Below are 16,170 nucleotides of genomic sequence, written 5' to 3'. Positions count from 1 at the left end.
GCATGTTACTCAGACTGAGGCAGAGGACCAAATGGTTTCATTTAAAAAGTGCAGTGGCTGCATGATGCGCAGTTAAACGATCTGCTGTGCATGTGCAGGGGACCGACTACTCGGCACAGTCTGTCTCCCTCTTTTTGCGTGTGTGGTGTGCGTGGGTGATGTCTGCCTATCTAATGTGTGTGTGTGTGTGTCGTCTGCCTATCTACAGGACCGTCGGAAAGTATCCAGACCCCTTCACTTTTTCCACATTTTGTTACGTTACAGCCCTAAATGTATTAAATTCATTTTTATTCTCATCAGTCTACACACAGTACCCCATAATGACAAAGCGAAAACAGGTTTAGACATTTTTGCAAATTTATTAAAAATAAAAAACTGAAATATGTATGGATTGCTGGTTTTTTTTTTCCATTTTCTTTTTTTTAACGTATGGTCCGCAGTTGGAAGTGTCATATTCCCCATTTCGTAACATGATGTGAATGTATTGCCACCCGGCCCAATATAATGGATGAAATGTTGGAGCCTGCGGAGACCAAATGTGGAGTGCCATTTGTTGTTGGCCCTTTGCCACCAGCTGAAACCAGTCCACAGTTACGGACGCTACGGTTTGTTTAATTTGATGACTCTGTTAAATCATGTTGCCCTGTTTGAATTGTGACTTCTGAGTGAGGCTGCTTGTTCCATTTTAAACAGGCACGCCTTTGCTTAGGCCGATATTGCTGAGGGGGGAGTTGTTTAAACCGGCCTTTTTGGCACATTGTATGCCGTTTCGTTTATATATGTATATACACTCACCGGCCACTTCATTAGGTACTTGGTAGTACTGGGCGTGGTCTTCTGCTGCTGTAGCCCATCTGCTTCCAGGTTCGACATGTTGTGCATTCAGAGTTGCTCTTCTGCATATCTCGGTTGTAACGAGTGGTTATTTGAGTTACTGTTGCCTTTCTATCAGCTCGAACGAGTCTGGTCATTCTCCTCTGACCTCTGCCATCGGCAAGGCATTTTTGCCCAGAGAACTGCCGCTCACTGGATTTTTCTCTTTTTTGACCATTCTCTGTAAACCCTAGAGATGGTTGTGCGTGAAAATCCCAGTAGATCAGCAGTTTCTGAAATACTCAAACCAGCCCATCTGGCACCAACAACCATGCCACGTTTAAAGTCACTTAAATCACCTTTCTTCCCCATTCTGATGCTTGGTTTGAACTTCGTCTTGACCATGTGTGTAGTTGCTGCCATGTGATTGGCTGATTAGATATTTGCGTTAACGAGCAGTTGAACAGGTGTACCTACTGATGTGGCCGGTGAGTGTGTGTATATATATGTGAATCGTCCGCCATGTGGAGATGCTGTTAGCTCACTGTGCTAACGACCCAGATCCTACATGCAGCGAAACTATTCAAACTCTCCTTCCTACTCCTGGCACTGACATTACTGTCTGCATGCAGTGAAACTATTCAAACTCTCCTTCCTACTCCTGGCACTGACATTGGTGTCTGTTCTCTGCTGTGGCCTCACAAACACACCCAAATCCACTATAAATAGCACACAAACCCATTGAAAGTAAGTTTGAAGTTTGAAAGTGCTGCTGAATCTTTAAAGACGGTTCAAGGCCTTTAATATCAACGCAGAGTTTGGTAATATTGAAAGCACTGTAGCAAAGTTTGACACAGCCAGAACACAGGCAAAATGTTCGCTAATGACTTCTGTGTTTCATCATTTATGACATATAGGCTACTTATATTCATCACCGTTCCAAGTTAATCTCGTTGGTGTATCATTTTAGTTGCACTCCGCAGTATTTTTAATATTGGATAATTAGCGCAAGCATAATTATATATTGCCAGTAACACACAAACATATCACACAGACGCACACTACGGCAGCTCTGTTATAAATAGCTTTATGAAGTGCACAACATGTCTTTAACTCTAGTCATTTAGACTCACGGTTTTTTTAAGTAGCACTAACTTATTTACCAAATGAGCCCTATAACAGCTCTGTGCACCTCCAGATATTTTAGTCTTTTAAAAATCCCATATTGCTGATGAGAGGTTCAGTCAGTGGTGCGTATAAAGCCCTATACTCTTGAAATCACAGGCCCATTCAGTGTCATTAGCCAGCTGCGGTCAGGTGTGTGCAGCAGTGCCACGCGATTGGCTGCTCTCCCAGGGTAGGGGGGTGGGGTTTCTGCCCGCCTGCATTGCAACATAACTGCCCACCTAGCTGTTCAGCAGATGGCATCAGAGAGACTGGCTCCTCTGGGGACTGCTTTTCCAGTATTACACTTTATAACTTGCGGCGTGGCAGATAGTGCCTGGATGTCGGGCGATTGTTCACACTTCATTTGTACTGCTCATTGAAGCCATACCTTCCCCCCAAAAGCATTTAAGAAGTCAGCACATCATATCATATCAACACATCATATTTGTTTGATAGTTTGATGTGATCTTGATAGGCCTAACATGTTATTTTCCACCTTATTTAACATATATACTGGGACGGGGAACTATCTTGAAAAAAAAAAGCTATTTGAGGAAATTGTAGCATGGTCAGCACTAATATTTCTTTAGGTAAGCTCATCTGTGTCTTCAGGGGACTGCTAGTTTTTCCCCAGCTGAAAGAATTTGCCGTGGTTTGTGTTCTTCTGTTCTGCCCTACAGTGCCACTGACGAAGCCCATGCCAGGGCTGAGACTTATGTATTTCCTTCTCTCTCTCTCTCTCTTCCCTTCTCCCTCTCTCTCCCCCTCTCTCTCCTACTCCCCCTCAATCTCTCCCTCTTTCCCCCTCTCCATCTTCACCTCTCTCTCTCCCCCTCTCTCCTCTCTCTCTCTCTCTCTCTCTCTCTCTCAGGTTGAATATGGTCATTCTTATGGTTTGAGTCAGGTTGAATTTATCTTTTTAATAGGAATTTTTAAATAATGCAGAAATATTTATAAATGGAGCTACTGTATCCAAAAATAGTATGATGAGAAGGGGACAGACACCCAGTTCCAAGCCCAAACAGAAATTATCCACCAGACTATTTATGTCTCCCCTCTACAAGTACCAGCCTTCTCACCTCGCAAATGTCATATTCATTTGCATTCCCTGGTTTTCGTCCACTTTCCCAGTCCGTTTGCCCACGGGCCCCACGGTTGTCGAGTGCGCTGCATGCTTTCTGAAGCCCCTCCCTCGCGCGTCACCCAGCCCTTTGACGTTTGCCCCCCTCGCCACGTTCAGATGCTGATACTGCCATTCCTCGGCGCGGGCCTTGACATTTCCCCCGAATCTTCCTGAGATGCATCAACGACTTTTGACAGCAAAGCGTATTTCCCCCTCCCGTACCCCCGATTCAGCACTTTTGCAGCTCTGCTGGAGTACGGTCAATAGCTGTCTCACTTGGCTCAATTTAGTTTGGGTCTCTGCCCTTAATGATATTACAAACCATCTTCATATCATTAAGTAGCTTTTCGCTATTACAGTTTGCTTGTTCAGAGAACAGTTGTGGCTTTGTGTTTGAAACGTGTGCCCTAGACTCACATGGTTATGAGTGTTTGTTTACATTTTAAACAATTCCTGGGTGGCTTAATTAGCCTGGCTATTGAAGCAGATATAATGTGGAACAATGTACAGCATCCAAAATACTTCAGTGTGTTAACGGTATAGTTATTGAATGTTTGAGATTCACATTTGAAATGATTAATTTTATAAGTATAATATACAAAGTGTTCCTCATGTAAAATTTCCAATTTCATGTTTACTATGCTTGTTCGGTAGCATATTTTTGATGAAAAACATATTTTAACAGAAAGAAACCTGAGGTGCTATTTCTTTATGAAGGGAACTTTGGTAACTGTGATTGTTTCTTGCAGTCTTCAGGTTCAGTTTCAGTTCAGTTTCAGGCGGATCAAGGCAGGTAACATGTATCGCATCAGTGCAAGTAGAGTATAAATGGATGAAGTTACAATATGAGCTGTATCCCTATAGTTGAGAGGAACTGATGTATTATAAGCTGTGCAGAATGTGGGCTAATGGGTGGATATGAGTTCAAGGTAAATTTCATACTTGTATCAGAAAGAATTTCCTTTTCAGTTTTGGTAAGTTTTGGAAGTTGCTAACGTGTGGACAAAACTTCATAGGCAACGTAGGCTTGACAGATTGCTATCTACACTCTAGACAGTAGGCAGAATATTGGGACTGAGTAGGCTGACTGCCCTACTTTTGTCATTGCTCATGTTCTCATTTCTCTCCTCAGAATGATACCGTCGACTAGCAAGACCTTCCTGGTGAACGACCTAGCGGCGGGTCGGGAGTACGACCTGTGCGTTCTGGCGGTCTACGACGACGGGATCACGTCGCTAACGGCCACCCGCGTGGTGGGCTGCGTCCAGTTCAACACGGCCAGCGAGTCCAGCCAGTGCCGCTTCATCCACAGCCAGTTCCTGGGCGGCACCATGATCATCATCATCGGCGGCATCATCGTGGCGTCCGTGCTGGTCTTCATCATCATCCTCATGATCCGCTACAAGGCCTACAGCGCGCCCGACGACGGCAAGACCAAGGTGAGCGACGTCCACTCGCAGACCAACGGCAGCCAGGCCTCTGGGCTCCGCCGTTCGGCCTCCCGGCCACAGGGGGGCGACGTCCACCGCGAGGAGGCCAAGCAGTGCAAGGCCCTGGTGCTCAAGGTGGACTGCGAGGCCCGGGAGGGCCCGCCGGCCACCACCGCCATCCTGGAGGTGGAGCTCCCGCCCCTGCCCCCCCGGGCCGGGGACAAGGGCGCCCGGCGCGCCAGCCTGGACGTCCAGCGCCCGGGCCCCTTCCCCCCCGAGGACGCGGCCACGGACGGCAGCCTGGCCGGCTCCACCATGTCCCTGTGCCTCATCGGGCCCAGCGCCGGCTCCAAGGAGGCCCCCCGGCTCAAGGACAAAAAGGGGGCGCTGGCGAACATTGGGCTGCTGCCCAACGAGCTGGCAAGAACTAGGCACCGGTTCTCCTTCGACGGGGACTACTCGCTCTTCCAGAGCCACAGCTACCCGCGGCGGGCGCGGAGGCACAGGTCCTCCACCCAGCTGGACATGGACTCCTCTCCGCTGGCCAACCGCAAGGTGACCTTCAGCAGCACCGAGTGGATGCTGGAGAGCACCGTTTAGCAGCGTCTGTTAGCCCCGGCCCCGGCCCCGGCCCCGGCCTCACGCAGGGCCCTCCCTCAGGCACGCGGGGAGGGCCGCTGGGCCCCTGGCCCCCTCCGGTTCCACACAGCGGTGCCTTATTCAGAGAGATGTACCAGTGGAGGATGCTGCTACATTTTGGTCACATTCATTAAATTCTAACACACATTCCCCCCTACACTCCCCACCCCCTCCCCCCCTGCATCCCCTACCCCTGTTTTGGAGGGGCGGTGGGGGGAGGGGTGCTTTTAGTTTCCCCCCTTTTCTATGTGAAGCTAATAACAGTTGTGGCCAAACGGAAGTGACTGTTTTTTGTTTCCTTTTTACAAAAACAATGACAGCAAATGAAACATCAGAACAGACAGGAAGTGAAAATGGACAGGAAGACACTGGAAAACAATCCCCCCCCCCCCCCCTTAATGGTTGCTAAAATACTTTTTGCACAGAAGACACGAGCTCAAAAGACAAGTATCACACCAGTTTTCACAATGAAAGAAAAAAAATACAAGTAGATCTGTACACATGCTGGTTTCATATATTAGCACAGGGGGAAGAGTGCTGAAAGGACTACTAGAACCTGGGAACTCTACATTACGGACTTGGCTGTATGATATTGATAAGTATTGTTTGAAATGTGGCTGTACGATATTAATAGGTATTGTATCTGGCTGGTCTAGATAAAACAACAACAACAACCAGGAAAACAACAGTGACAAAAAAAAAAAAATCTATATAAATATATTAAAAGATTATCTGTGTATGTGTATAAAAAGTATAAGAAAGTCATGTGCTACATGACTTTTTTTTCAAAGCATTTGAGTGTTGAACACAAGTTTTTACATTAAAAACCTGTGCATCACATCTTCTCCTCCTTATTTAGTATATCAAATTTTGGACCACCTGTCCCTTGAGAAAGGGTATTAAAATGTTTTGTGTGGGTTAACTGCTCCTCGTCTCATTCTCTCTTTTTCCTATTCTGAAGACTGAAGCTTAATACATGCATCGAATAAATAAAAAATATATATGACTAATATGCAATTGTATATAAAGCCAATAAAAATGAAATGGCCAACGATTGTCCTGGCTAAAAAAAAAAAATACCATACATTTCACAGTTTAGATTTTTTGACCAGATTCTTGTCCAGTTCTCTGTCATGATACACAAGTGTTCATGGTGTGATAGTTTTTAATATTATTTTTGATACAATTCCGTCTGTATTTGAACATTCTGGTTACACCCACTGACTGGATGTGTTGCCACCAACAGCTGTGTTTTACATCAGTTCAGAAAAGTCACATTTTCATACACACAGTAGATAAGGGAAAGCACACAGATTTTGTCCAAAGAATTATTATTATTTTTTTTGTGTTGTTAAATCATCTGAAATATTTCAAAATTACAGTAACAAACAATACCAGTGAAATCAGCAAAAATGCCGGTTATGTCATGAACTACATCACAAATCAAATCAAATCAATGTTTATAAATGTGTGAATAAAGATGATGTTTACATGTTTTTGTGAGTATTCTTCCAGGTATCAATTCCAGGAATAATGTGTGTATTCATTTATCGCTCTCTAAATCACAGTTTTTATTATGAATGGACAAAGTATAAGATCTGTAGCTCATTAAAATTCAGATGATGAGTATGCATTAAATTCATAAGAAATATATAAGTATGTTGTATCATTGTTTTCAACTCCTTCATCTATTTGGTGATTTAAACAGATTTGTGAACAAAAAAAAAAAAAAAAGAATGAAAAGATAATTAGACTGTATGCATATAACTGGAATGATATGACTGGAAGGACAACGGGGGTGAAAGGTCTTGACTGAGAAGACGAGGTTTTAAAAGTGTTCAACTACTTTGTTGAGCCTCACAAAGTTTATTTCTGTTGGTGAAGATGATGAAGATCCATCATCATTAAGGCTGGGTGTTTATCACAGAGAATATTGCCCTAAAGCTTGGAGCAGTCATGGCAAAGTTGTTGAAGATGGCAGCAATCACAGGGTGTTTTAAAAAATTCATGAAATTAATTAATACTCTAGCAACAGTAATACGTGCTTTAAGTTTTAAAAAAATCAGTGATTGCTGCTAGGAATGAGTAAAATGCATTGATAGGCTGGTGCATTTATTCATTTCAGTCCGTTATGGAGAGAAAGAGCATGCTTTTTTGCCATTAAGAATAAAACATTATTAGAACGTGCTCAAAATGCATTACAAAAATAATAAAACAGGGTTACCATATGTGAAATTTAATTTAAGTTTGTTTTGAGACAACACGCACACTGTGAGGTTTAAGTCTTTGATGGAGCCCCTGTTGTCACCGACAACGTTCCTGTAATGGGAGAAGGAGCGCAAGGCATTAACACCATTGACAGGGGTGAATCTTGATCCCAGCACATTCCAGAATCTGTATACATTGTCACACTTTGTTTCTCCCTGCATTTGGCAATATGGCTAACATGCATAGACCCATAGACACAAAAATGTTATTTTATTTTTTTAGAAAAAAAAAATCACAGAATGGGGGAAAACATGGAAATGGCATGATAATAATAATAATAATAATAATAATAATAATAATAATAATAATAATAAACAGGGAAATCATAGAACTTCCAACAAAAAAAAAATTGGCAAAAAAGATGGAATCTGTGACACCAGTGACCTCTGTGACAAACACCCAGCCATTATCATCATGCCTTGTCCATAACACTTGGGTCTGTTGGAAAGTGAACTTTATACTGAGCTGATAATATGACAAACCACTTGAGAAGAAAAACCTCTGCTCCAGATTGACATGTAGGAACCATGAAAAGTCTTTTGGAATCATACCAAAATTTGTAGTTTATCAACTCACCACACACAGAAGAAAATGTCTAAAAAGTGTGCCAAAATGTACAACAAATCCCAATATGTAACTGCAGTTATGGAAGAACATACTGCATGACAGAATGTAGCAGGACCATTTCAGTATATTTAACTCTTGTGAGTCTTGAGACTTCACAATGAGACTTCAGAGATAGTTGGTTCCACCCAACTATCTCTGAAGTCGGTTAAACTGTATGTACCTGTGCTAAGTCTGAGGTTTTGCAGAAACTGACCTTGGATTAATAGACATACATACAATTGCTGTTTAATCTTGTGCCAAGGTCGGTCAAGTAGAAATAGGTGTGTGTAGACCATACCGTTATTGTGTTCACCTGCCAGCACACCCTAACTCATAGACTTATATAATATTGGATAAAAACTGGTACAGAACTGGTATTTATGCAACTGCTTGCATAAAATGCCTCGCAGGACATCTCTCTGAGTCCAGATAGAACTCTGACAGATGTCAGTGGAGATTCAAAATAATTTGGAGCCCAGCACAATTTCATTATTTAGCTTGCGCAGGGAAAGTAAAATCTAAAAATGGATTCAGTTATTCATATCTCTCTACTTTCCTTAGCTTTCTTTTCCAAATATACTGCTATTGCATTTGCAAGGGAAGGGGCTAATGTAGCAGGTGCTATTTTGGAACCAGAATGTTTTTACCAGGTTTGTTATCAGGTACAGCACAATACCACTATTGCGTCTTGTTAAACATTATCATTTTTGTTTGCACTTATTTTTCCCCCTTTTCAATGAATTATTTCACCTTCTAATCCTGTAATCAGCAAAGAGGCATGGGCGTTAGGTTCAGGAAACAGCAATCTGTGAATTGTTCGCTGATGTGTTGTTTTAATACTTTTTTGTATTCACAAAAAGCCGATAAATATTTTTAAATGACTCTTGAAAAAAGAAAAACATATTAAAACCCGAGGCTAAATTGGCTTGCTTTCCCTCTTGGCTAAACACCTGGTTTTCATTGGGTGGGGTTAACTGGGTGTTAGTTGCTTAACAAAAACTAAGTCCAGCAAAAACCCTTTCTACATGTAATATGTAAATAACACTCTTGCCACTGTTTTGTGTGTAAGGCAAGTTAAAATGAAAATGCCTAAGCATTGCCCCTTCTCTGGATCCGGAGAAAGCAATACACTTTTTTATTTTCACAAAAATGAAGAGACTTACTAGAAATGGTTTTATTTCTGGAGCCCAGAGGTACTACAATATTACAACAACTCATACAGTTAGTATTTGCACTGCCCATTTTCACCTGGATCTCGCCGAACACAGTCGGTAAGTAGGCCTACTGGTAGCTAGCGATAATTAAATAGATTTCAAGCTATACTTTCTTAATTTGGGTGTAATGTCCAGAATTTTAGACTGCCAGTCTAATGTTAGTGTACCGTAGGTAGCTCAGTGTTTAACTATATGATAATAAAGCCTAGTTTATGTTGCCTTTTTTCATTTTGTGTGGTAGTGTAAGCTTATTGCATGGGACAATCTGCACTGACTGGCTCTAACCTAGCTAGCGATGCAAAATGGTTTATATATGGCATGTCTTATGGATATGAATGTTAATGAGCACAGGATACATGCCCACCTTGTCCTTGTCTGCTGAACAGGTCACAATAATCTAATAGTGTTTATTACAATTTAATGGTTATAATTGGGTTAAGAACTTGAAATAAATATTAAGAAGACAATCATTTTGTCACTTCAGGGGAATATAACCACAATTTGAACCCAATTTCCTGGACCTTTATGTTCACTATAACAACAGAGGGGGTGGATGGGGTTAGACTTTCCAGTTTATGGGTGCATAAGTAATTTCTTACACCAAACACTGTCTGACCCGACAAAAAAATCCCCCAAAATCTGGTTTAGATTTTTTTACCCACAACTTCATGTAAAAGTAGCTATGGAAACCCATGGGTGTGGCAACACTGTACGCCCCATTAAGACTGAATTAAGCACACACTTATTGAGGCTAATGGGCATAGTTATTCCCACACTGGACATATGGGACTGGGTAGAGCTTCTGTGGAAGACATTGGTCATCCCTGGGTCATCGCTCCCTGAATTGAAAGGAGATTCCATATTTCACTGATGACACTGATCAGGCTTTGATGCATGTAAATGCATTCTGAAGGCCATCCAAGTCCTCCCCAGTCCAAGGACTGACCACCTCACAAATTTGAACGCTTCGGTTACAAGACCCTCTCTACAGGCTGTTAATTCCCTTAGTGAGAACGTCCTCCTCTGTAGTCATTCTGGAAACAACTGGCCTTCGGGGTTAATGAGCCTGGGCGAGGTTTCAGCTGCAGTGCTCCGCAGACTTAAAATGCGAACGTGTTTGGATGAGTCAGCTCGCTTGAAGTTGAAGCGCTGGAGACTTGTGTCATAGTGCCACATGGCCTCTTACTCCAGCAGGCCGGTATTTTATGTTTGCGATGCCATTTGAGAGCAGGCTGGAATTTTATGCTTACGAAGCCTGATGGGACATATTGGATACTGGATAACGGAGATACGATAAGAGCCCTTTCCTGCCTATTCCTATATGCTATTTCTTTAACCTGCTAAATGGGTTTCGTTTACAGGCATGCATTTAGCTATCTTAGCAAATTGTCTGCAACAGAATGTGACAGAAGCTCTACAATGTTAAAAACAGTTATTCGTAAAACAGACAAGTACTGTTTTCCAAAGAAAGTGCTCCGGTGAATTTGTGAAAAGCCTGCATGATTCAGTATCATGAGTCAACCCAATGAATCATTTGTACCTTTTTAACACAACAATGGTGCAGGTTATTTATTCATTTATTATTTTTTTTACCCATTTTTCTTACTTTCAGTTTGTTTAAATGTTAATCACACGGTTTACCCTCCCTGTCTGACGTCAGCTGTGTGAGCCGGTTTCCTGATCTGTTTTTCTTTTTTCAATTGAATTAGGGACGGGGGGTGTTGGAGGAGGAATTGCCAACCGTGTCCCTTCAACCGTCCCAAAAGCTAAGTGCGATCGTCTTATTAGACTCCAAGTTCAAATGCATGCAGTAACTGTCAATAATCTCATTAAACACGCCTCCGGAGTTTTTACCAAATTAATTGTTTTCAAAAGTGAATAAACAATTAAACAGGTTTTATAAAAGAAGAACACACATTTACATGCATGACTGGGTAACAATGAGAACTCAAACTATCCCAAATAGGTAATAGCGTAATTAATGTTTTTGAAGTGTCGGTTGTTTATGGGAGTGTGTACACATTTAACAGCTTTCATTGCAAGGCTAATTGCACACTTAAGTTTCAGCAAACTTCTGTGTTCACCATTTTAAAGCTCTCAAATCTCAGAAAAGAGCAAGGCATGATTCCCTCTTTAAGGACTTCTGTTAATTAATCAACCAAATCAATAAAATTACAAGCCAATACACCGTATCAAGGACTGAAACTAAATGGCTACCCTTTATACATTTATTGACATAATTTCTGAAATGAGATGCTGAAGGTACATTTTTAGTGATGAGAGCCATCGAAAAATTCACACTTTAGTGGCATGTATTCTTGGAACAAAATGCTCTGGGGGGGGGGGGGTCAGTTGTGACTGGACATCACAGGAAAGAATTTATTGCAGACAGTGACGTGACAGTGGCATTCTGCGATTTTCAGCATTTACCTTGTGATATCTTCTGGTAAGCTTACTGTGAGCTGGATTAATTACAATTATTGTCAAAATTATTAGAAGTGAAATCAACCAGGGCAGTTTTAATGAAGTCCATTTCTCAAAGCCTGCATTGCCAATGATGTGCATTCAGCGATTTTATTAAACTGATACATCAAAACATTCTTGACAAAATACTTTATTTACTTTCCCACATTCTCGCATGCTTTCAAGACAATGGCTGCAACAAAATGTATTAGAAGCCTACTGAATGAGATAAGATAGGACTATTGTAAGATAAGACCATTATTTTTGAATGCTACATGTGAACAGGTAGGACTATTTTACAATAGGCCAATAGCACCTGGTTTATACAACTGAAATGGAGAGTAATTTCTGCCTGACTTATTAAACTGACCTCACTGGGGTGCATCCATCTGGGCCTTGTTTCCCAAAGCCATCTTAAGCCGAAGATGATTGTAAAAGTCATCTTACAAAGCATAATTCCTTTGTGAGGTGTTTCCCAAAGGCTTAACTAAAGACGGCCTTAGAAATGATTGTCGATTAATAAATGCCTCTGACCAAGTGCGTCTTTCAGAAAACCCTTCATGCTGACTATAAGACTTTCAAAGCAAAGGATGTAGAATACCACTGTATTGTGTACATGATGTTAATAATATCAACAAAATATTAAAATTGAGTGAAAAAGTGAAAATGTTAAAATAGAGAAATGCAAGATGTTGAAAATCTTATTGTTTATTGTCTCCTTATCACACAGAAGATAGTCTGTTAAAATGAGATGTTGTGGTGCACTGGGGTGGTGTGTTGGGCCGGTAAGACGTGGATGGGAATAGGCCAAATTTCATACTTTAGATGGATTGAAGCAGATGACTGGAGTGGTGGACTTCAGTGAATATGAAAATTCAAGAAAAGGAAACAAAATGGAGAATGTGTGTCAGGGGTGATTGCAAATAACTTGGAGTAAGCGTTGGAGAGAAGGGAAGCTGAAGAAAATGAAATAAAAGCACTGCTAAATAAAACAAAAAAAGGTTCTTGGTGTTTTCTTTGCTTATTTGTTTTGTTTATTGGAAGACTTCCAGATCAGGCTTGTGATCTTAAATATAAAGCCAAACTTTTCAGCCGCTTTCAAGCGGACAGCGGATAAAGATTTGCTTAAGTATCATGCACTCTTTGGTTAAGTGTCTATTTGGGAAATGTGTGCAAAAAAGAACAAATATCCTCAAGATTGCACTTAGAAATCAATCTTTACTGGCAAGATCATTGCGTAAATGAGGCAAATGAGTTCCTCACCATCTATGGCTCAGATCCCGGGTGACGAAACCAAAACGCATTGTCAGATCTTTTAAAAATACAAAGTTTTTCACAGGGACACTTACTTTTTAAAAAAGTATTTATACTGCCAGTCATTAATGAGGCAGTTGGGAAATTTAGTATTTCTCAATTGTATCATCTTACCTGAATGGAATCTACATCCCCTGGTGTAGTAACCCCTAGTTCTATGGAAAGGCGAAATATATATGCATAATTTATTAATGCATTTGTACAAATCGGTGCACATTAATTTAAATTACAATTTACGAGACACAAGTTTATACATTTGTATGTGGATAGTAAAACATGAGTGACCTGTCTCTTATTTTTGGATCATGATACACACATTTGTCAACATCTATGAAAAGATATTACGATAGTAGGTGTTTAAAAAATACATAAGTCCCTTCAACTAATAGAACCACGTGATCTGGTATGGATGAAACCTACTGTGATGTGGTTTCATTCACATTCTGATTAATAAATTATTGAGATTACAGTCTCAGTTGTAAATTTTCCTGTGTTGCTTTGTCTTGATGTTAAACTGTTGCTAGAAAATTGATATGAGGGTTTGAGACAAACATGTCGATTCGTCAACAAAACGTGACTGTACTGAGATGTGCTCTGTATTCATTCAAAACTTTATTTTAAAGTTATTGAAAGCCAAACAGAAATTGTAAATTTAGTTGTTAGCCTTACTATTGTCTTCATGTAAACTGTGTGAAAATTGTTCATTATCGTTTCTACAAAATTGCGCATTAAAGAGGTTAAATCTGCTTGTTGGCCTAAATGCCTATTAAAAACAACTAAATGCAATTAATTAATATAAAGAAAAGAGCTGGTTTAAGACTGAACTATTCAAACATTCAAAATATGATACACAGCATTTAGGTGTGTCACTTCTTCTGACTGTAAAATTAAATCCTGACAGTATTCAAAACACTGATTGCATAAAGTGTAAAATTTTAGTTATGCTGATGCTGATGGGGAGGGCATCATAACTATGACATAAGCTTATAGTGCAGTCGAAGCATTCCAAATTAGGAGGTGTGGGGGAGGAAGCCGCTTCCTTTTAAGGGCTGTCATGCGTTTTGCCTGGGGGGCCATGAACAGATCTCGCTTGCAGGCAGGCACACCTGGGGCTGACTCGTAATCAGCCTAGGTGCAGTGTGGTGCCTTTTATAAACATGTTATTCTGTTTTAAAGGCACAGTTGGCTTTGCAAGGGAATAGATGCAGAAGCTTGTTTTGGTTGTAAAGCTAGACTAATAACACAAAACACCTGCTGGTTCAACTTAAAAAAATTTAAGGCAACTTTTTGCATGAGATTTTTATGTACTGTAGGTCCAGCAAGAATATTCTTTGTATAAGCTACTTAAATCTTTGTATTTCAAAAATAAATGTGTAAGTACAGCCAACTTCATTTGATCAGTTTCATCACCATTATTTTAAGTGTGATCTACTCAGCTATAAGAGTATCATAAGTCAAATCAACTTTTGTAACCTCCACAATCATTACGTGACGTGGGATCTACTGTTTATCCAATTTAGAACTGCGATTTTGAAGTTACATATACGCACATTGTCTAATTAGCGACACCATTTTTGTGATTACAGATTCACAGCCAGATTCGGCCATTTTATTTCAGTAAATATTGTGCCCTTTTCCACTTAGTTCATGAGATGGTGGACACCCAATAGCATAATAATAGCTTCCCATCTTAACACTTCTGACCTTACATGTTTTTCAAGGTCTTGTGTTCACTAAAACTGTAATGCACCCCTTTTTCGATGACTCATTTAAAACTGAAATTACAATGTCACAGTGGCAAAAGAGATGTCCTAGTGTGCCTGTTTTGCACAACACCTGTATCTCTTTCCTTGACATCATGTCCTAGGGAATACATTTAACATGTGTGGCCATTCGACCTTGTTCGGTGCAATACTAAACTGACCTTCAAGTCCTAATATTGCATTCCTTACTGAAAATTGAGTTTGGAAAATTGAGTTCTTGTCTCTTGTCATTTAGAAAAATGACAGAATGTTGATTTTTGGTGATTTTAATATGCATGTTGATAGATAGATTGGCAGCCTGTGCAGGGTGTATTCCTGCCTCTCGCCCAACGCATGCTGGGATAGGCTCCAGCACCCCCTGCGACCCTGCCCAGGATAAGCGGGTATAGATAATGGATGGATGGATATTGATAATCACTCTGTCACTCGCCGTGACACACCCCTGGGTAGACAGACGAGCTGGACACAGGAAGATAGACGAATTGCAGTTTTCACCGGCAATTTATATATAATTCAAATATTGAGAGAGAGCGAGAGAGAGAGAGAGGTTTACAATACAGGAAAAATAAATCAACGGAAAAGGCGTCTCCTATCCCCCTCATGGGTTCTAGGTAAAAATAAAAAATGTAAATAACAAAGGCAAAATAAATGAACAAAAATCGACATCTTTTCAGCCAACTTCCAATTCACTCATGCTCGCTCTCTCAGAAGGATACTTCATCCCCGGTCTCCCCTACTGGGAAAAAACCGCACTCAAAAAACGAGTCCTGCCACACACTCTAATCCACATGCTGCTGAGTTTTTAAATGTTATAGAATCTTAATCTTGTGCTGCATGTTTTTACTCCTATTCAGCATCTCGGCCACAAGTTGTTGTACTATTTTAATATTTTTAACTTTTTAACTATTTTATGTTGTCTCTTGGCCCCAGTATCAAAAAAGTGGACATAACTGTATCTCAGAGTATTCATTTTGATGTTCTACTTATTATGCCAGTTGAAAAAGGTTTATGTCACTTCTCACATTATTAATGCTACAGCTACTTAGAAATTATCTTTAGTTGCCCTTACGCTGCCTCTTGGGTCACAACAAATAGAGGAGCAACCTAACAGTTTTAACAATGTATGCTTATCAATCCTGGAAAAAAGTCCCTGTTTAAAAACAATAATATACAGTACCTGGCTGGTTAATCATCCATGCTCCTTAAAAAAGCATTGCGGGAGGGCCAGACATAAAATTTTGACGACTTCCATTTATGTTCATTGTGGTATCTTAGAGGATCGCTTGCTTAATTTTAACAAGGATATTAATGATGAGAGACCCAGGTACTTTGCTTATCTGATTTTGGAAAATAGTACTATTGGTAATGTT

The 16,170-nt window shown here is 40.6% G+C and overlaps 1 protein-coding gene across 1 annotated transcript in view; it reads left to right on the top strand.

Moving 5' to 3' along the window:
• lrfn1 (leucine rich repeat and fibronectin type III domain containing 1) overlaps nt 1-5,888 on the top strand; it is a 194,578-nt gene extending 188,690 nt beyond the window's left edge. Inside the window, exon 5 of the mRNA XM_064302444.1 lies at nt 4,236-5,888. Within this exon, the coding sequence (XP_064158514.1) occupies nt 4,236-5,133 (898 nt within the window). The 3' untranslated portion in view covers nt 5,134-5,888. The remainder of the gene's footprint in view (nt 1-4,235) is intronic.
• Nucleotides 5,889-16,170: the final 10,282 nt, after the last annotated feature.

Source organism: Anguilla rostrata, chromosome 12 (assembly GCF_018555375.3).
Source record: "Anguilla rostrata isolate EN2019 chromosome 12, ASM1855537v3, whole genome shotgun sequence".
NCBI lineage: Eukaryota > Metazoa > Chordata > Actinopteri > Anguilliformes > Anguillidae > Anguilla > Anguilla rostrata.
This window is presented reverse-complemented; position numbering and strand designations above follow the sequence as displayed.